This window comes from Typopeltis vanoorti, chromosome 13 (assembly GCF_054136105.1).
Source record: "Typopeltis vanoorti isolate ZY-2024b chromosome 13, IOZ_Tvanoo_1.0, whole genome shotgun sequence".
Classification (NCBI taxonomy): Eukaryota; Metazoa; Arthropoda; class Arachnida; order Uropygi; family Thelyphonidae; genus Typopeltis; species Typopeltis vanoorti.
In genome coordinates this window covers 105,169,936-105,191,640 of record NC_143561.1, presented here as the reverse complement: position 1 = coordinate 105,191,640, position 21,705 = coordinate 105,169,936, and the positions used below count along the sequence as shown (strand labels likewise).

Here is a 21,705-nt window from a genome sequence, read left to right as displayed (position 1 = left end):
ACTTTTATAAGGAAGCTAAAACTTCACATCACTTGTCTTAGTATCCCATAATGCAAAACACATCTCCTTGTGGACATGTATAATGCTATGCATTATGGGAAGATTTCTGCATTACTTCAACCTTAACATCACTTAGTGTCATATTAGTATCAGATTTAAGTTTGTCATTAAATCTAATATTAGTAAATCCTATTCTGTTATCAGGTTTAATGCCACTTTCTTTCATATTACAATCCATATAGACTAGATGATGAATAAGAGGGGAGATATGCACTCTTCTTACATCTGATTTTACATCAAATGTATTCCATCTTCCTGTATTTCCTTCAATTCTAACTACTAGTGAAACAAATGGCACAGGATTTAGAACTTAAATCTAGACTATGTATTGCTCTGTATAATCTTTCATTTGCCCCATATAATTGTAGCACTTTGAAAAATTTTTCCCTGGGCATCTTGTTCTATAACTTTTCCAGATCTACAAAACTTAAATGCAGATTATTATTATATTACCATGAATTCTCATCTATTTGTCATAAAGGGAAAACATGTTCTTGATAGCCTCTGTTTTGCCTGAACCTAGGCTGCTCTTCAACTTTCTTGTCCCAATTTTTCATAGCCTCTTCTCAAATATGCTTGCATAAATCTTACCTGGAATGAAATTCCTCAGTAATTCTCATATTCAGTTTTATTTCCCTTTTTTACTGATGAGTACTATGAGAGCTCCACTCTAATCACACCTGGAATTCAGCCTTCTCACCAGGCCCACTGAATTAGGCAGTATATCCACTGCCAAACTTTTACACTTCCATATTTAGGCATATCTGGTTGAATATCATCTACTCCAGCTGCCTTTCCACATTTCAGGCTTTTGATAGATTTTTTTTCTACCTTGAGTATTTATATGCACTCCTATTTCCATTCCTCTTGAATATTTTGTACTATTGCTCTGTCACTGCTTGTTTCATTTAATAGTCTTTCCAAGTAATTACTCCAGACATCAAGAATATCTTTATCTTCAGTTTTCATGTCATCTTTGATTCTGTTTACAGTAAGTTCCCTTTATTTCTAAGCTTTCTCAATAGCCTTCTGAATATTTTGTCACATTCCTGATATTTATCATCTTTATTCTTACTGAAATCTTCTTATGACTTTTGTTTAGCTCGTTTTTACACATTACTTTGCTGCCACCTTTTTTTATATATTTCTTGAGTATCTGACAACTTATTTGCTATGAACTTTTGGAATACTTTCTTCTTTTTCAGGACTGCTTCAACTTGTGTCCACAGTGGTGTTTTTATTTTTCTATCCTTTCAGATAACTTCCCTAGATAATGAATCAATATTTCTTCAGAGTTTACCGCTGAGACTCAAAGGTTTGGTTCTTGTTTTTGAATGTTTCATTTTTTCTTGAATAATGTTTATATAGTTGAGTCTACAGTTTACCTGTAAAACCTTTTAAAACTTTTTTAGATATTGTTCTTTTCAATATGAAAAGAACAGTTTCATATTGATCCTTCATTTTTATCCCACTTAAAACTAGGTGATGATCACTTCCAGTTTCAAGTTCTCTGTATATGCTTATATTCTGAACCAAATGATGATATCACTCTCAACAGTAACAGTCAATGGGGCTTTTCTTATTTCTTGTGTCTTCTCTCCATGTGAAGTTATGCATGCACATCTTTATGTTGGAACATGGTGTTAGTAGCAAATAATCTGTATCCTGAGCAGAAATCTAGCAGGTACATACTATTGTTATTAGCCTTGCCCTTTTCTTCAAATTGTCCCAAAACATTTCTGTAGTCTTAGTGGGATTCATTTCCCACTCTGCTGTTTAGATCTCCAACAAGAACTGTTCTTTCCTGTTTTTTTTTTTTTTTTTTTTGTTAGCTGCCTGCTGTAATGACTCAAAATAATTCCACCACTCATTCCTTAGGGGGAACCTTCTGTGGGACCATAGACATAAATAAGTTTCATTATCCATCTTCCCATTTTGAAGTATTTAACATAACTCTTCTTGAAATTGCCTTCCATTCAAGAAGTTTGCATGTTTGGTATTGAATGCTCTTGCTACTCAAAGAAATTGTATACTTGTTTAATCCTTTATCTAAATATAATTAAACAAAGTTTGCACGTGAAGTATCTTTGTGACTAGGCTACTTGTATTATAGAAGCTGATGACTTCACATCAGCCTTAGTATTTCATAATGTGCAGCATACCTTCTTTTTATATGTCCATAGTGCATAGCTGTTCTCTGTCACCAATTTTGTTCAACATGTATTCTGAAGCAATGCTAAAAGAAGCACTGGAGAATTCGGAAGAAGGAATAAAGATTGGAGTAGACAAACATTTGTAATAAGATACGCAGATGACAAGGCATTACTATCAAACACTGAAACAGGATCACGACATCTGTTGAACAGATTACTGGAATCATGTATCTATTATGGAATGAAAATTAACATCAGAGAAACAAAGGTGATGAAAATAGTAAGGAAAGAGGCAAATATGGATATCAGAATAAATGGGGAAAAATTGAATCAAGTAAAGACATTTAAATATCTAGGAAGTGTTATTAGCAGTGATGGAAGATGTAAAAGTGACATAAAAGCAAGAATAGCAATGGAAAGAGATGCTTTTAATAGAAAATGGAATTTATCCAGAAGTAAAATGGATAGAAACCTAAAGAAAAAGACTAATAAAATATTATGTGTGGAGTGTTGCCCTCTATGCATTGGAAACTTGGACATTGAAGAAAGAAAAAATTAAGATTTTGGAAAGCTTTGAGATGTGGATTTGGAGAAGGATGAAAAAAATTAAATGGACAGATAAAATAATAACTAATGAAGAGGTCTTAAAAAGAATAGAAGAAGAAAGAAATCTGTTAAGAAGGATAAAAAGAAGCACGGGAAACTGGATCGGACATATTCTGAGAGGGAATGGAATCATCAGAGATGCCATTGAAGGAAAAAGACCCAGAGGAAGAATAAGGAAAACAATGCTAGATGACATGCTCAATGGAGACAGGTACACTTGAAAGAGAAGGCTCAGAACAGAAGAGAGTGGAAGGAAAGTTTTAGCTACTAAAAGAATAACCTGCTCAATTGCAAAATACTAAAGAAGAAGAAGTGCATAGCATTATTATTATTATTAAGTGACACCTCCAAGGAGTACAAGAACTCATTGAGGAGGGAACTCTGCAACTCTCCATCTCCACCATTTAATCCTCCAATTACACAGAACCACTACTTCCATCATCCACAGATACAAAACCATCTCCTGACTACCACCACTAGTATTATGCATGTCTAAAAGGAAATGCGTTTTGCATAATGGGAGACTAAACAGTTATGCACATTTAGAAGGAAGTGTGCTTTACATTATGAAATACTAAGGCAATTATGCATGCCCAAAAGGAAATGAGCTTTGCATTATGGGATGCTGAGGCACTTGATGTGAAATCATTGGCCTCTTCATACAAGTAGTGAAGATACTTCATGCTGAAACTTTATTTGCTTAAATGTGGATAAAGGATTAAAGAACAATATAATTTCTTAATACCATCATGAATAATAATTGATTGTTTTAAGAAGAATAATTTTAAACAGCAGCATTTCTTTCTTGGAGTAATTTACTATATTTATCTGTTTTTCTGTAATCTTGTCTTCCTTCTGTAGCTGCACTTCCCAGTGAAGTCCTTTCATAGAAGAACAAAACTAGTAGTTCCATTTAACTTAACACTAATAATTCTATTTTTCTGTTTCCTTTGGCCAGATAATCTAAAATCCATATATGTCCATATGTGTGTGTGTCTATTTATTTATTTAAAAAGTATAAATAATGTTTAATTTTCTCCTTTCATGTATGGTAATTCAGTGTATACCATTAATGATATGAGGCTTATTAGAAGTTTTTTTTGTGTGTGTGTGGCATTTGACTTATAATGTTATGTTCTTAAAGGTAGTTAAAAATTATGACATTTAAGATCATAAATCAGTACTACATACTTAAAAGAATAATTACTGTTACAGCAAACTATTATTAAAGAAGCAGGACTTTTTGATTTTCGTCAGTTGGATGTACCACCACTTCTTCTTATTCTTGATCGTCGAGGAGATGCTGTAACCCCACTTCTCAACCAGGTAATTTGATTTCTTGATAATTCAGATTTCAGCACAGAGTAGTGACTGTATGAGCTGCAGCTCAGCTTTGTTAAGTTTAGATGAAAAAGTTAATGTATATGGCCTGGCTTGGGCTGTTCCTTGCTTATTTTAAAAGGAGCCTGGAATAGCCAAATTTTGTTGGACTATTTCAGGCTTTAAAAACAAGCACCCCCCCCCCCCCCCAAGGTGATATTTCAATTTTTATACACTTTAAATATTGTATGTCATATATGATATGGATGTTTCATATAGACAATGTGAATTCCTTCAATGCTGAATATATTCTGACCACCCAGAATCAAAACTTATGTGATTATTAACAATCTGAGATTCTGTGATTATTTAACATAATTTTAAGAATTAAAACTTTCATATTACCCTGATATGTTGCTCGTTAGCATCTCTAAAAGTTTGTATATGCATTCAAGATTATCAAAAGTATTCTCATTTTCACAGTGAAATCACTATTCTTGTGTTTATGCATTTTGGAATGATGTCTTGATAATGATTTTGAGATAGTAATGTTCCGTTTCTAGTCATCACTCCAGTATAATACTGTACATATTCTTTCCATATCATGTACAGTATTTTACTGTACATGATATGGAAAGAATACCCACTAAACTAAATGCAAGTGCTATCACTATTAATGGTTGCATCTTGAAATTGCTCCAAGGTACAAAAATGTAAAGGATTTGAAATAGGAAATGACTACATAGTGTTGAGCAGGATAAAAATGACTGTCCCATTGAAAATAAAAATGTACACACTCAAATATATAAATATCATTGAGAAAGAGTTTGAAAACAAGAACTAAACCTTACAGACTGAATGGCAAGATCTGAAGAAAACAGTGATTGACTCAGCCAGTCAGACGTGGTGATATTGCAAAACTAGAAAAATCAGAACACATTGTTAGACACGGTAATCCCTCAGAACAGGAAAATTAAAGAAGAAACCTATGGAAAGAAAAGTATTTCTGGCTAGTACAGTTGACTCTCACTGTAGTTGTTGGAAGTTTTTTCACTTGGTTATAGTATAAATTAAAGATGCCAAGAAATTATATTCTTGGTTTAATCCTTTATCCAAGTGTAAGCAAACAAGAAAATACTTCAGTTTGCACCTGAAGTATTTACAGGACAGGACAACTCATATATAAAGGCTAATGATTTCACATCACTTGCCTTAGTATCCCATAATGCAAAGCACATCTCCTTATGGATGTGCATAATGCTATTCATTATGGAAGGGTTTTGACCATAATGATATTGACAGAAAGATTGAGAACACAATTGGAAGCATACCTTGCAGACGAGCAAGCAGGATTTAGGAAAGACAGAATTACAGTTCAACAGATTTTGACAATGTGGTTTATAGCCGAGAAAGCTAGAAGAAAAAACAAAAACATATACATCTGCTTTGTTGATTTTCAGTTGAATTTTTGATGATTTAGGAAAATGGTTTAAAACAAGCACAGGTACTAGACAGGGGGACCCATTTATCACCAAGCATTTTCATTGCACATTTAGAAAGAGCAATGGATAAAATGAAGGAAGATGCAAAGGAAATATCAGTGCATGGGATGAGAATTAACAATCTGAGATTTGCAGATGACATTGTTATTATCGAAGAAGGTGAAAGAGAACTACAAAAAACATTGAAACTGTTAAATGAGGAAGGGAAAAAATTTGGTCTTGTTATGAACCTGGAAAAAACAGAGACAATGGTATTTGATGAGAAAAACATGAAACAAAAGATACAAGTAGATGGAATTGTTATAGAAAATGTAGAACAATTCACATATTTGGGAAGTAAAATGACATATGATTTGGACTGTAAAAAACAAATAAAGATCAGGCTTGCAAAGGGAAGAACAAATGTGACCCTTCCCATAATGCATAGCATTATACATGTCCATAAGGATTTGTGCTTTGCATTACTGGATACTAAGGCAGGTGATGTGAAGTTATTAGCCTCTATATAAGAGTTGTGAAGTTCACGTGCAAACTTTGTTTGCTTACACTTGGATAAAGGATTAAACCAAAAACATAATTTCTTGGTATCTTTAATTTATAGTAAAACCAAGTGGAAAAACTTTCAATATAACTGAATGTGAGAATTAAAGGAATTTCTATACTGAGTGGTTTACCACATAAGATTTATAGAAGCATTCAGGAAAAGAGGCTATGAGAAATTCTGGACAAGAAACTTGGGGAAGAAAACAATCTGGGTTCAGGCCATGTAGAGATTGATTGACACATCCAACTTTCACTTTAAAACAGATGTTGACAAATTATAGAATATAAAAAAAAAATCTGTATTTAAGTTTTGTAGATCTGAAAAAGGAATGAAACAAGGTACCAAGTGTAAAGCTTTTCAAACCACTGTAATTATATGAGGTAAATAGAACAGCATACAGAGCAATACTTAGTCTTTATATTAGCTGAAAATCTACAGTTAAAATTGTAGGAGAAACATGAAGATAATTTGATATAAAATCAGATGTAATGCATACATACTCTCTTCTCTTATTTATATTATTCATGATCTACATAGATCACGTTATGAACAAAAGTGTCATCAGAGTTGATATTAAAATTGGAGATATTCATCTTACTTGTTTATATTATCCTGATGTTATATTCCTAAATACATCCAAAACAAGTCTTCAGGATTCTTTGACTAGATTGATAAACTACTATAACAAATTTTGGTATATGAAAATTAGCAGGTGGGGGGGAAATAGAACAAGTAAAATGTTTCAGGTATTTAGGCACAATTTTTAGTGAAGATGTCTAATTAAATATGGAAACAGACAATAGAATAAACAAAGCTTATACGGCGGGGAGCCATTTATATGGAATAAGAGATTCCATATAAATGAGAACACTGCATTGTATACTACAAGTATACAATGCAGTGTCCAAACTACTTTCAACTTATGGATCTGAGTATTGGGTTAGAAATAAAGCAGTGATCAAAGACTATAAACAGCAGATATGAGAGTTTAGAGAAAAATTAGGAGAGTGAACATATGATATCAATGGAAGCATCATGTTAAAATGAAGATATTAGGAAGAAACTGGACATAGTATTCAAGAATGTGTGACCAGATCCAGGGTGGTATGATTACTTAAACAGAATGATAGAGAAAAGATTAGCAAAGTAGGTTTGATACCATGACAGAAAAAGACCAAGATCTAAGTGGGATTGATGTGATTAGAATGTCATCATAAATAAAACCAAGTTTTAAGATCTGACAATATTGGAGTCCTAACAAATGACAGACTATTCTGTAGGGAAATTGTTGATAGGAGGTTATAATAATAATAATAATTATTATTATTATCATCATCATCAACAGACCTCCATGGAGTCGAGAGACTCATCCTGGGGTGCGTGTATGTGTGTGTGTGGGGGGTTCCACTCTCACATGCACAGGTCATCTTACCTCGACTTAAATGCGTTCACTCACCACACTCTCAGGCAATGCATTCCAATCAACCACCACTGTCCATGCAAAATATCTACTCCTTGCTCACATCTACCTTATACAGCTTCCAGGGATGGCTTTTAATTCTCCCCCTGTCTCCAGGCAGGATGAGAATAAGAGACACTATAATTTGCATTCTGAACCCTCTCCAACATCTCATCATCCTTTTGAAAACCTGGACACCAAATCTATTCACAGTAATCCATATGCTGCCTGATCAAAGTCTTGTACAATGGAATCAAAACATCCTTACTACATCAGTGTTCTCTGCATCATTCCCTTAATCTGCTGTATTGCCCTCCAGTTTTAGCAAAATATCTATGAAATTTCAAGTCCCTATCCACCACCATCCCCAGATCTTTCATCTCCTTCACCATCATCAAATTCCTGACATGTACCCTCAAGGGATGTACAGGATATGATAGTACCACATGAAAAATTTACACCATGACTAACTTCCTATCTATAATTTTCCTCCAAATCAGTCTGTTACTTGTCAAGACTCCAATATTAACAGATCTTATATTTCTATCGTCTAAGGCACTTTGTACTGTATCACTCCACCTATATCTTGTTCTTCCTCTAGGTCGTTTTGCTGCCAACCTGGCAGAGAACACTTGTTTTGCTAATCTTTCCTCGCTCATTCTATTTAAGTGACCATACCACCTGAGATTAGCTCTGCTAACACATTCAGGGATGCTGACAATGTCAAGTTCTTTCCTAATATCCTCGTTTTTAATATGATATTGCCATTGATGCCATCTGTTCACACCTCTAATCTTTCTCAGGACTCTCATATCTGCGGTCTCTAGTCTTTGGTCAAGTGTTTTACTTCTGACCCAGCTCTCAGATCCATAAGTTAAAACTGGTTTGAACACTGTCTTGTATACAGCTAATTTAGTTCCGACTAATTTCTCTCTTATTCTGTATGAATTTATTCAATTGACTTCCCACCATACCAGCTTTGTTGATTCTGTTGTCTATTTCCATATTAAATTTACCATCTTCAGTAAAAATCGTGACTAAGTAGTTAAAATGTTTTACTTGTTCCACAGGTTCTCCATTCACAACACAGTTGACATTTTCAACAATTCTCCCTATTTTCTTTTTAATGCTGACCTTCATACCATACCTATTACAACAGTTATTCAATTTAGTCAGGGAATCTTGCAAACTTGTAGTGGATTTATTTAGAAGTATAACATCGTCCGCATAAAGCAAAGAGCTAACATTAACATCTCCAATTCTGATATCATGTTTAATACCACTTTCCTTCATAATGTGATCCATATAGATAATGAATAACAGAGGGGATAATGTACATCCTTGTCTCACACCAGATTTAACATTAAACCATCTCCCCGTACTTCCTTCAGTTCTAACTGCTGACTTACAACTCAAATAAAGACTAAGTATTGCTTGATATAATGCCCCATTGACACCATATAACTGTAGCATATTGAATAGCTTCTCTCTTGGCACCTTGTCATATGCCTTTTCCAGATCGACAAAACTTAAATACAAATCTTTGTTATATACCCATGCTTTCTCAACTATTTGATTAAGGCTTCTATTTGGCCTTAATCCAGCTTGTTCTTCACCAAGCTTTTCTTCCACAATTCTTCTCAACCGTTCTCTAGTATACTTGTGTAGATCTTGCCAGGAACACTCAGTAGGGAAATACCTCTGTAATTCTCAAATTCAGTTTGTATTTCCCTTTTTATATATGGGTAATATTAGAGCTCTACTCCAATCATCAGGAATTCATACCTCTATCCTGGCTTTCTGAACTATGCAGTGCAGCCACTGTAAGACTTCTATACCACCATACTTCAGCATTTCTGGTCGAATATCATCTACTCCTGCTGCCTTTCCACATTTCAAGCTTTTGATGGCTTTTTCTACTCAAGTATGGATATGTATTCCTGACTATATGCCCGTTGAGTGTTTTTTACCACTGTGCTATCACTGCTTGTTTCATTTAGCAATTTTTCAAAGTTTTTCAACTGTTATAGATGTTAATTATCTGTACTTCAAGGATATCTTTTTCTCCCATTTTCATGTCACCTTTATCATCTCTAACTCCTTTTACAGCACTCTTTCCTCCATTTCTAAGCTTCTTCAACCACCTCCAGAATATCTTCTATGTTCTTGCCAAAACCAAAGTCCTCCGAAGACTTTTGTTTAGCTAGTTTTACACAGTGTTTCACTTTCTTACATTTGTCTCTGTATTCTCTAAGAGCACAAGCTGACTTATTTGCCAGGAACTTTTGATATGCTTTCTTCTTTCCTTCACTGCCTCTTTAACTTCCTGTGTCCACCATGGAGTTCTGTTCTTTCTATCCTTGCAGACAACCTCACCACATGCCTCTCTGGAAGAATCAATGAATGTTTTCTTCAGAGTTTGCCACTGAATCTCCAAGGTTTGATTCCTGTTCTCAAACTCTTTAATTTTTTCTTCAATAATCTTTGTGTATTTTAGTCTACAGTTCACATCTGAGAACTGCTCAACTTTTATTCGCTTTAAAACTTTCTTACATGTTGTTCTTTTCAATATAAAATTCAATTTTATCCTGCTCAAGACTAAATAATGATCACTTCCAATTTCAAATCCTCTGTACACTCTGGTGTCCTGCACTAGGGAGAAAACATCACTATCAACAATAACATAGTCAATGAGACTTTTCTTATTCCTTGCTTCTTCTCTTCATGTGAATTTGTGCACATTTTTATGTTGGAACATCGTGTTAGTAATAACCAGTCCATGTCCTTAGCAGAAATCCAACAGATATTTGCCATTATTATCAGCTTTGCTCTTTTCTCCAAATTTTCCCAAAATATTTTTGTATGTCTGACAATCATTTCCTACTCTGCTATTTAGATCCCCAACAGGACCATCTTTTCCTTTTTCATTGTGTCAGTTACTTTTTCTAAAGCATCAAAAATTCCTCCACTTCTACCTTAGTAGAACCTTCTGTGGGACCATAGGCACAAATAAGTCTCATTGACCAATTCCCCATTCTGATATTAGCCCACATCACTATACCTGAAACTGCCTGCCATTCAAGAAGATTAGCCTCATATTTTGTGTTGAATACTATGGCTATTCCTTCTTTTCCTTGATTGTCATTTCCTGAATATAACATTTTGTATTTATTGCTCAGAAAGATCTCACCAGTTTTTGTCTTTTTAGTTTCAGTCACCCCTATTATGTTGATCTGGTACTTATCTAATTCATCAGCTAGCTCCATTTCTTTGCCATTCAGGCTTCTTATGTTGATGGTACCGATCTTTAACTCTGTTGATGTTGAGTTGGGGTGTGTTTTCAGATTTATTCCAGTAGCTGACTTTTCGTTGTTCGCCCTGGTTTCCTGGCAAAAACAACGGGGGCCTTGTTTAACCGGGCGACGCCCCAGCAGTCATGTAATTTTGTCATGTTGTACCATCATTTTGTATATTGGTTTAAGCCAGTAAGAATACAATTTGGTCGGCTAAATCCCAAATTGTCAGCCCATCGTCGTTCGTTCAGTATCCAAGTAGATACTCAACAGGGTGCACCACGAGAATGTGAGGATTGGACATTAGGTCAGAAACCATGGTCGGTTCTCTACATTCCATTAAAGGCTATGTGGAGGTCTCCTCTCAGTTATACAGTTTTGACCTTTAAGCACCCCTTCACCTCGTCTAAAATATCCCACCAATCCCATACTCCGCATCACATCTTTGCTTACCAGATTTTTAAGTCTTACACTTTGTAACATTAAAATGACATCTCCCACACACTTGTCTATTCAGACAGTCTATTTAGGTTTTTTTGCAAAGCTATAACATCTGCTCTACTTCTTATAACTCTCCCAAATTTTGCATCATTTGCAAACAACTATATCTTACCATTTAAGCCTTTTCCAATGTCATTTACATACAAATTAAACAACAATGGTCCCAAAACAGATCCCTGGGGAATGCCACTGGTGACTCTCCTCTTCTGGGATATCGCTCCTCATACACAACCTGCTAATGGTTGTCTGATAGGTATTAGTTCTATCCAATGCACTAATTTACTATCCAACCCCCCATCTGTTCCAATTTAACCAATTTAACATGTGGCAATCTATCAAATGCCTTTGACAGTTATGTTATGACATTACATGTTATGATGCTACACCTCATCCCCAAGCAGATATAATAATGTAAACTTTATCATGCACTACTGTCATATATCCTGTACATCACTTGAGGATATATTGTGTGCATGCATCACCTCTTTCATGAAAAGAAGTAGCTCCAGTTAATTGGTGGTCAAAGTAGATAAGTGCTGTGATCCGTTGTTCTCTGTTGATTAAATTTTTTTTTTCATTCTCTAACCAAGAGATATGTTTCTAAATGTATCATTTAAATACAATACAGTACAGTATTAATGTTTTAAAGCAGTAATTAAGTAATGAAATTATTAATACTCTGAATTTATATGGATATCAGCCAAGTTATATTGTATTAATTAATCGCACTACTTTATATTTTAGTGGACATATCAAGCAATGGTTCATGAATTGTTAGGAATCAACAATAACAGAGTAAATTTGTCTAGTGTTCCAGGTATTACTAAAGATCTTCAAGAAGTTGTAATGTCACCTGAACATGATGAATTTTATGCCACAGTGAGTTTTTAATTTTTTAAATGTTCAGTTTTTTTTTTTTTTTCAATAAAAAACTTGGTTGTCATAGCATTATATATCTTACCTCTTTGACCACTACCTTTTTATCTCCTTTATTCAACTTGTGGATCCAAGTGTTATTTAAAACATGAAATGATTTATAGGAAAAATTTTCATACTAGGATAAGTAGTTATGATGGCATTGTTTAAGATTTCTGTCATTTCAGCATTAAAAATGCAGTTAGACTGCTTTTCATAAAATTAGGAACTTCTGATGATCATTTTGACAGCATAATGTAAACGATGTGCAACGCTTAGAAATATATTAAATAAGATACAAAATTAATAACGGAAAACTCACGTACAAAGATTATTTAATAGTATAATTTTCGCCTATGTGTCACAGGCGAAAATTATACTATTAAATAATCTTTGTACGTGAGTTTTCCGTTATTAATTTTGTATCGATATGTCTACTCACGGTATACCTCTTTTAAAACATATTAAATAAGAGTTTTTCAAACTGAAACTGTCGATCGACAGTTTAGTGGATCAATTTAGTGGATAATGGTCTGCATATTTTTAATGAAATAGGATAGAAAATATCAGAATGAATCGTGTGGATTTCATACCTATAAAACAGTTTGATTTTGTATGAGTATTCAAATCTAACTATAAAACACAAATGAACGTTGCACCTTTTTATGTGGCTCCCACCCATGAAATGTTTACAAATAAACCTTTCATACATTCCTACCATGGATGGGATAATGATTTTTTTTCTGTTTTGATTGATTTTATATATTTTTTGTAGTTTTTTTTTTTTTTTTGACCCAAAACCCCTTTACAGACCAAACATGGAACTCTTTCAAATCACCTCAGGCTTCCAATAAGTGTTGTGGTGGTCTTGCACTGGATGATTAAATTTATCTCTCACCTGAAGACAATCATAGACATGCCTGTAGTGAGATTCAAACCCATAGCCTGCTGGTTTGAGAGTGGATACACTACATCTCTTACATTAAATTTCAGTTTATTATTATTCCAATCATGTATACAAGATATTCATATATCTGGTATATATGAATATCTTGTATACAATTACAAGATATTCATATAGATTGAATTGTATATCTTATTATACAATTCAATGTACAATATTATGCAATACAATTCAAGTGATGTTGATTCTATAACAATGTTATAGAATCAACATCACCAGAGTTAAAGATCGGTACTATCAACATAAGAAACCTGAATGCCAAAGAAATGTAGCTAGCTGAGGAATTAGTTAAGTACCAGATCGACATAATAGGGGTGACTGAAACTAAAAAGACAAAAACTGGTGAGATCTTTCTGAGCAATAAATACAAAACGTTATATTCAGGAAATGACAATCAAGGAAAAGAAGGAGTAGCCATAGTATTCAACATAAAATACGAGACTAATCTTCTTGAATTGCAGGCAGTCTCAAGTAGAGTGAGGTGGTGGGCAAATATCAGAATGGGGAATTGGACAATGAGACTTATTTGTGCCTATGGTCCCACAGAAAGAAGGTTCTATTAAGGTAGAAGTGGAGGAATTTTTTAATGCTTTAGAGAAAGCAACTGACAGAATGAAAAATGAGAAGTTGGTCCTTGTTGAGGATCTAAATAGCAGAGTAGGAAATGATTGTCAGACATACAAAAATATTTTGGGAAAATTTGGAGAAAAGAGCAAAGCTAATAATAATGGCAAATGCCTGTTGGATTTCTGCTCAGGACATGGACTGGTTATTACTAACACCATGTTTCAACATAAAAATGTGCACAAATTCACATGGAGAGAAGAGGCAAGGAATAAGAAAAGTCTCATTGATTATATTATTGTTGATAGCGATGTTTTCTCTCTGGTGCAGGACACCAGAGTGTACAGAGGATTTGAAATTGGACGTGATCACTATTTAGTCTTGAGCAGGATAAAATTGAATTTCATATCGTAAAGAATAACATGTAGGAAAGTTTTAAAGCGAATAAAAGTTGAGCAGCTCTCAGATGTGAACTGTAGACTAGAATACACGAAGATTATTGAAGAAAAAATGAAAGAGTTTGAGAACAGGAATGATGGTCAGGAATTTGATGATGATGTTATAGAATACAATTCAAGTGGTTCAATTCAATGTACAATATTTTACAACACAATTCAAGTTGTATAATTCAGTGTACAATATTTTACAGTACAATTCGAGTATCACTATCATTTTCTGTTGGTACTTACTTATTTTTGGTTATTTATTTTGTTATAGTTAATAAAAAGTTTTCTCATATATGCAAGTAGTGTAAAATACATTTTGGATAGTTTTCATAGTTTATAATAAGTTACTGGTTTTAGTGATGAAGTAAGTTAGTTTATGTATTTATGCGTAACCAAGGGCCATAGCCATACTGGTTACTAGAGAAATAATTAACTCGAAATAGTCACTGAGAGTCCAGTGACCGCATCTATGAGGGCTCACCTTACACGGTTTATGTTAATATATTAGTCTCCTAATTGAATGAACTAGTTAGTTTATTGGTACTTTAATTGGATATGATATCTGAGTTCCAATGATCTCTTATATTATATGTTTAAAGTAACTGTCAACATTGTTTAGTCCCATGAGGTAGTGTCTCAATCTTTTTCTGAATGCATATTCTGAGGTTATAGATTTGAACTCATTTGGGAGTTTATTATAGCTGCTTGTCACTAGATATTTGAAGGATTTATGAAAAATTTCTTTGTTTTCCTTGGGTACTACCAGCATGTTCCGACCGCAGCGTAATCCATAGTCTACATTATATACCAAGAAATTTCAGTGTTTCTTTTTACATATAACCGACAACCATAGAGATATAGTTTCTGTAGTGGTAGAATATTATGAACGACATACAGATTGTTGATTGAATGCACGAAGTCGGTAGTGGTTTTGGCTCTAATTATTCTGTTTTGTATTCATATTAATGGAAGTAGATTGTTATAATAATCTCCACCCCCAACAGGTGATGCCATATTGCAGTGAGGAATTTAACCAGGAATAGTATAAGCATCTTAAGAATGCTGCATTTACTAATTTTTTAACATAATATATTCTGTTAATTATGGACCTGAACTTATTTGTTAAGAAAGTGGTGTGGTAGTTCCACTTCAAATTACTATCGATATCGAGGTCCAAATACTTGACTGATTTTATTTTTTTTTGATTAAGCTACAGTTACAATTTAGAATGTCAATACATTTTCCTTTCATGCCATTTTATGGTTATATTGTGGTCTAGCTTATCTGTTAATGTGAAGTATACCTTGATAGACCTGTGATTTCAGTCAGGATTTCTCCATGACTGCAGGTCGTAAAGAGTCCAGCTATTCCTGTCTTGGGCCTTTCTTCTCCATTTTCTTCAGACTTTCTTGATCATTGGGTCTTCCCACCTTAAGGCTGGTCTTCCAGGTTTTCTTTTGGTATCTCTCGGATACCAGTTTGTAACTCTGACTGTTCGTCTGTTGTCTCTCATTCTGGCGAGATATCCTGCCCATCTTCTTTTGTTGTTGTAGATTGCTTTTATTATGTCCATGCCTTCTTCCTGATTTCTGTGTGTCTTACGTGGTCTATTTTGTTTATATTGCACATTCTTCTTTCTATTGCACGTTGAGTTGTTATTAAGCTTTGTTCTTCTTTTAAAGTTGTGCTCCATGTTTCACTGCCATAAGTTAATGCTGGTAAGATGTGACTATTGAAAAGATGGGCTCTTATTTCTATATCTGTTGTTTGGTTGGTAATTGTTGATTTTATTTTGTTGAAGGCTATTCAAGCAGCTCTTTTACTTCCTTGATATTTCATTTAATATATCATTATTCATTTTCATGGACTGGCCTAGGTAGATGTATTCTTCAACTTTTTCAATAGTGTGAGATTCTAGAGTGATTGTATGATTTTTACAGTATTTGTTTTTCATCCATCTTGTTTTGTTTGGGTGTATTTCCAATCCAATTTTTTGGCAGTTTTGGCTTATGTTATTCAGCATTGATTCTAAGAGTTTGGGTGAGTGAGATATTAATACCACATCATCGGCGAATAATAGGATATTTAACATTTCACCATCAATGTTTATTCCATCTTTCATGCCAATTTTTCGAATGATGTTGTCCAGAGTAGATGTGAAGAGATTAGGTGATAAGACATCACCCTGACATACTCCTCTACTTAAGTTAATTTTAATTGGGTGATTGAAAAGGGTGATATTTGTTGTGCCTTCTTTGTAGATATTTTTTATGAGTTGGATGTATGCTTTTTCTATACCTTGTTCTATTAAAGCTTGGAATACTGTGTTATGCTCAACAGTGTCAAATGCCTTTTTAAATCTATAAAAAGAAGACAAAGTGGGATCTGGTATTCTCTGCATCTTTCTGTTAGCTGAGTAATAGTTTGAATGTGATCTATTGTTGAAAAGCCTTTTTTTGAAACCAGCCTGTTCTTTGCAGCTATTTTCATTGATAGAGGTTTGTATTCAGTTTAGGATGACTGGTGAATATTTTATGTCTGTGCTAATAGACAGATGGGTCCAGTGGTGTGTTGGTAAATTTTTAACAACCGGCTCGCATTATGTTTAACAACCGGCTCGCTTTATGAAAAATTTGATTCTTCACGAAATTCTATTTTATCTTCAGATGTCTTTGTTTCTGCTTCTTCAAATTTTGTCCTTTTAATGTTTAAGAAGTTTCGTTCTATTTAATTTTTTCAACTAATGGCTATCCGCTTTTTCGACCGCAAAACTCTAACCCTGATTAAAATTATTTTAATTATTAAAAAAAAAAGAAAAAAACGAAATAAAAATATATATTAAAAAAATGTTTCTATATTACCTACAACTTACCTATTATCAAATGAAATTTTCTTGAACAAAAAAAATGTAACACTAACATTACTCATAGTCGATCAAATGACCAGAGACTGTAGCCGTTGCGACGGATTTTTGTATTTATCGATAGTGCAACAATGTTGCAAGTTCTTGGAAATTCGCTGAAAAATATGCCATTATTGTTTATTCAAATACCCAGTTCGGGAGTTTTGATAATGTGTTTGTGTTTTAATGAATACAGACATTGTTTAGTAAATAAAATTGTTTCCAAATTCCCATTCGTAAATCGAGTTTGTGTTTTGTGAATTCTCTTTTATGCATTTATTTTTGATGATAATATATGTAAGTGTTTATTATACAATTTCAAAATATTTACGAGAAAAAGTATATACCACGATTCATCATCTATCCTTTCATAAAGAATTTTAATAACCAGCTCGCCCAACTTAAAAACATTAACAACCGGCTCGTGCGAGCTGGTCCCAACACACCATTGGACAGGTCTGTAGTTACTGATGTCTTCTTTATTACCTTTTTTATGCAGAATTATGGTCTTTGATGTTTTCCATTCAGTAGGTACTTTCCTTAATTGTATATATCGGGTAAACCTTTCTGCTAAAGCTTTAAAGAGTATTTGTCCACCCATTTTTAATTCATCAGATTTTATACCTCAATTCCTGGTGATCGATCATTTTTCATATGGTGGATAGCCATTTTTACTTCTTCAGGTAGGACAGATTGTATTTCCAAATTTTTGTCTGGTACTGGAGCTGTGATTACTTGTTTAGATGAATAAAGGTTCTCATAAAATGAATTTACTATTTTTTCCATTTCACCTCTATTTTTATTATTATTATTATTATTTCGGACAACTCCAGGAGTCTTAGACTCATCGAGGGAGGCCCTAAACATCATGTCCACACAACTATGCGATTACATTCTCACAGTATCTATCATACCTTGCCTTGAACTCGTTCACTGTCATAGCACCCACAACAGACTCTGGCAGCTTATTCCACTCATTTACCACTCTAAAAGTAAAGAACCCAGCTCTAACACCCCTGCTAACCACACTCTTGCCCAGCTTCCATAGGTGTCCCCTAGTTCTCCCACCACCAGTCCTGATCTCAAAAATATCCTCTGAATTAATCCTATAGAATCCCTTTAGCAATTTGAATGTCTCAATCATATCTCCTCTCCTCCGCCTATCAACTAGTTTCTGCAACCCACAAATCTTCAACCTGTTCTCATATGGTTCATTCTATAGACCTGTTATCATCTTAGTCACTCGCCTCTGAATCCTCTCCACCTCCTCTCCATCAAGAAGGAACCGAGGTGACCAAATCTGGGCACAGTAGTCGAGATGAGGTCTTATCAAGGCTCAGTACAGAGGTACAATAACTTGCTTGTCTCTGCTCATCAAGGTATTTTTCAACAACCAAGTGAGTTGATGAGCTGATTTAGCTACTTTTGCAATGTGCCCCCTAAACTTCATCTCCCTATCCACCAACACTCCCAAGTCCCTGGCCTCATCAATCTCTTGGAGTACAGTTCCACCAATTTGTGTGTCTGTTTCCTTGATTGTATATGAAGGCTGCCGGTAGTGGTTGCTTTAGATTTATTTCTTTCTTTTTCTACTTTTTTTAGGCTACTGCAGAGCCTTGCTGCTTCTGCCAATTTTGTTGTTCTATATATGTTATAATCCTCTTTGATATTCTGCCTCAGTTGTTTACAAATAATTTTATATTCTAGACTGTCTTTTCCTGTATCTTTCAGTATTCTTCTTTTTTTCAATAGTTCTATTGTTCTTGCTGATAGGCATTCCCTGGTCTTAGGAGGAAGTTCATACGAGGTTCTTTCTTTGCAATTCATTAATTGATTGTTAAAGTTTGTTAAATCTCTATCGATGTCATTTTTTAATTTCCAGTCGGTTTGTTCCACATTTTTTCTAAATTCTTCTGGGTTTATCTGTTTTGAGCACGCTCGAAGTACATATATTTCTTTTTATTGGTATTAATTTTAAGTCCATTATTTCTATACCATTTGTTTAGTTTTAACGTATCACAATTAATCTGATTTTCTAGATCCTCGAGGTTCGTTTCAGCGTATATTAATGCCATGTCGTCAGCGAAGGATATCATTTTGCCAAAAAAGTTTGTATTTACACAGATCATTAACATACATATGTTAAAAATAGGATGGTTTCTAGTACCGACCCTTGCGGGACTCCGTATTTTATCATGTTTGTTGCGCTTTTAAATGTACCGTAGCTGGTATATTGTTTTCTATTATTCAGATAGGATCTGAACCAGTCATTAGTAATTCCTCTAATGCCATATTTGGACATTTTCAGTAGCAATAGGTCATGATGAACACAGTCGAATGCCTTAGATATATCAAGAAAAACAGCTGCTGTGTGCATTCCTTTATTTATTCCACTACAGACCATTTTATGAAACTCCAATAGCGCTTTTTCGATATTGTATCCGGATCTAAACCCATATTGATTAGTTGCGTAAAAGGATATGGTATTTAGATAGCTATTTAAGTGTTTTTTTTTTTATTAGGATTTCAATAACCTTTGAGGTTGTGGATAGTATAGATATTGGTCTGTAATTTTTGAATTCATTTCTGTTACCTCCTTTAAATAATGGTACAACTGAAACAGTCTTTAAGTGTTCTATAAATGCAGCAAATGAATGCATTTGCTGCAATTAATGCAGCAAAATGTAAGGTATTGAGGTTTGGGACACATCAATGGGAATGATGCATACTCTATTGGAGGAGATATACTAGGGCAAGTAGGGGAGACAAGAGATCTGGGGTTGATGATTGATAGAAACCTGAAATTCAAGGGACATATTGCAAAGGTGGTGAAGGGAATACAGAGGATTGCTGCAATAATGAGAAGGATGCTGACCTGCAGAGACAAAAGAGTTATCATTCCATTGTATAAGACCCCTGATTAGACTACACTTAGACTGTTCTCAGATTTGGTCCCCAGAATTTGAAGGAGATAAATTAACTGTGGAAAGGGTGCAGAGGCAGATAACAAAGACAGTTTCAGGACTGTACAATGTTAGTTATGAGGATCAGTTGAGGGAATGTGGATACTGCAGAGTTTGGTGGATAGAAGAAGGAGAGGTGATATGATTGAGACTTTTAAACTGTTAAGAGATGGTTACAGGGTTGACACTGGGGAGTTCTTTCGCTTGGTTGAACAGTGGAAAGGAGTGATGGCAAGGGGCCATCCCTGGAAGTTACAAAAGGAAACTGTGAGCAAGAGGATGAGGAGTGGTTTCTTTGCATGGAGGGTGGTTGAACCGTGGTATGCATTGCCTGATGGAGTGGTGAGTGTAAGAACAATCAATGAGTTTAAGAAGTGGTGTGATAGACTTGTGTTTCCTAGGAAGGACCTCCCGCGATGAGTCTTTTGACTCCTTGGAGGCCTAAATAATAATAATCATAATAAATTTACCATGTTCAAAGGATTATTAATGATATTTGTGAAGAACTGTAATTTGTGTTTAATGATAATGTTTAGTGTGGAAAGTTTTTTGCATTTTTGCAATTTTTTGCAGTTTTTTTGAAGTTTTTTGCAGTTTTTTACTGCATGTAGATACATGGAATTCTTAATCCACAGAAGGTGACTCGCGTACTTTGTCCTTTCCACAGGTTTGTAATCATAACTACCATAGTTTGTAAAGAGGTTGTTCATTTTGTTTAGTACATCAGTGACGTCATTGCCCTCTGGGAATTCGCGTTTTCTGCTTTGTGTTTCCTATTATCATATTAACTAACCTACATTCTTTACATTTATCATTCATACAAGAAAGAAATTTTGATAGGAGATAATGTTCTTTTGCCTGCTTTATTTTTTCCTTTAGATGTTTAGTGAAATTTTTGTAGTTGTGTTCAAACATTAAATTGTAGTGATTTTTCCTATGCTAAAATATACAATAAGGACAAAAAAGCTTCTCTTTTGTTCTTATCATATATTTTAGTTCATCTGTTATCCAGTGTGTGTGTGTGTGTGTGTGTGAACATCCTTTTTTGTAGTAACTTTTTTGTGGCATTGTGATTTGCTGTTTATATATTTAATCATTTTGATAAATTCCTCATATAGCTGATTTGCGTCTGATGTGTCGGTTTGAGGCAGTTGATAATGTTTTATGTAGTTCTCAGATTTATTATAATTGGTGCCAATTTCTAATTTTTTATGACTACCTGTCAATGCTATTAGGTAAGGATAGATTCAACAGTATCGAATGGTGATCTGTTATTTTGCTAAAGTAGATTGCAGAGGATACCTCATAGGCCATTCTGTTTGTTATGAATATGTGATCAATACAATTTGCTCAGTTGTTCGCTTCTCTCGTATTGCCATCGATGTAAGCAAGAAACCCATGAGTAGATAGTATATTTTTATATTCTTCAGTTTTAATGTTGAAAGTTTATTTTTCACTAGGTTAGACTATGATAAATTTAGTTTAATCCTTTATCCCAGTGAGAACAAACGAA

General features: G+C 34.2%; 1 protein-coding gene across 3 annotated transcripts in view; it reads left to right on the top strand.

Moving 5' to 3' along the window:
• Positions 1-21,705, top strand: part of Vps45 (vacuolar protein sorting 45) — a 172,586-nt gene that overhangs the window by 65,065 nt on the left and 85,816 nt on the right. For all 3 annotated transcript variants that reach the window (XR_016549286.1, XR_016549285.1, XM_090403157.1), the window contains exons 6-7: positions 4,035-4,145; positions 12,183-12,317. Coding sequence is in view for 1 of the 3 variants with exons in the window: in XM_090403157.1 (XP_090259283.1) it covers positions 4,035-4,145; positions 12,183-12,317 (246 nt within the window). In the remaining 2 variants the exon portion in view is untranslated. The remainder of the gene's footprint in view (positions 1-4,034; positions 4,146-12,182; positions 12,318-21,705) is intronic.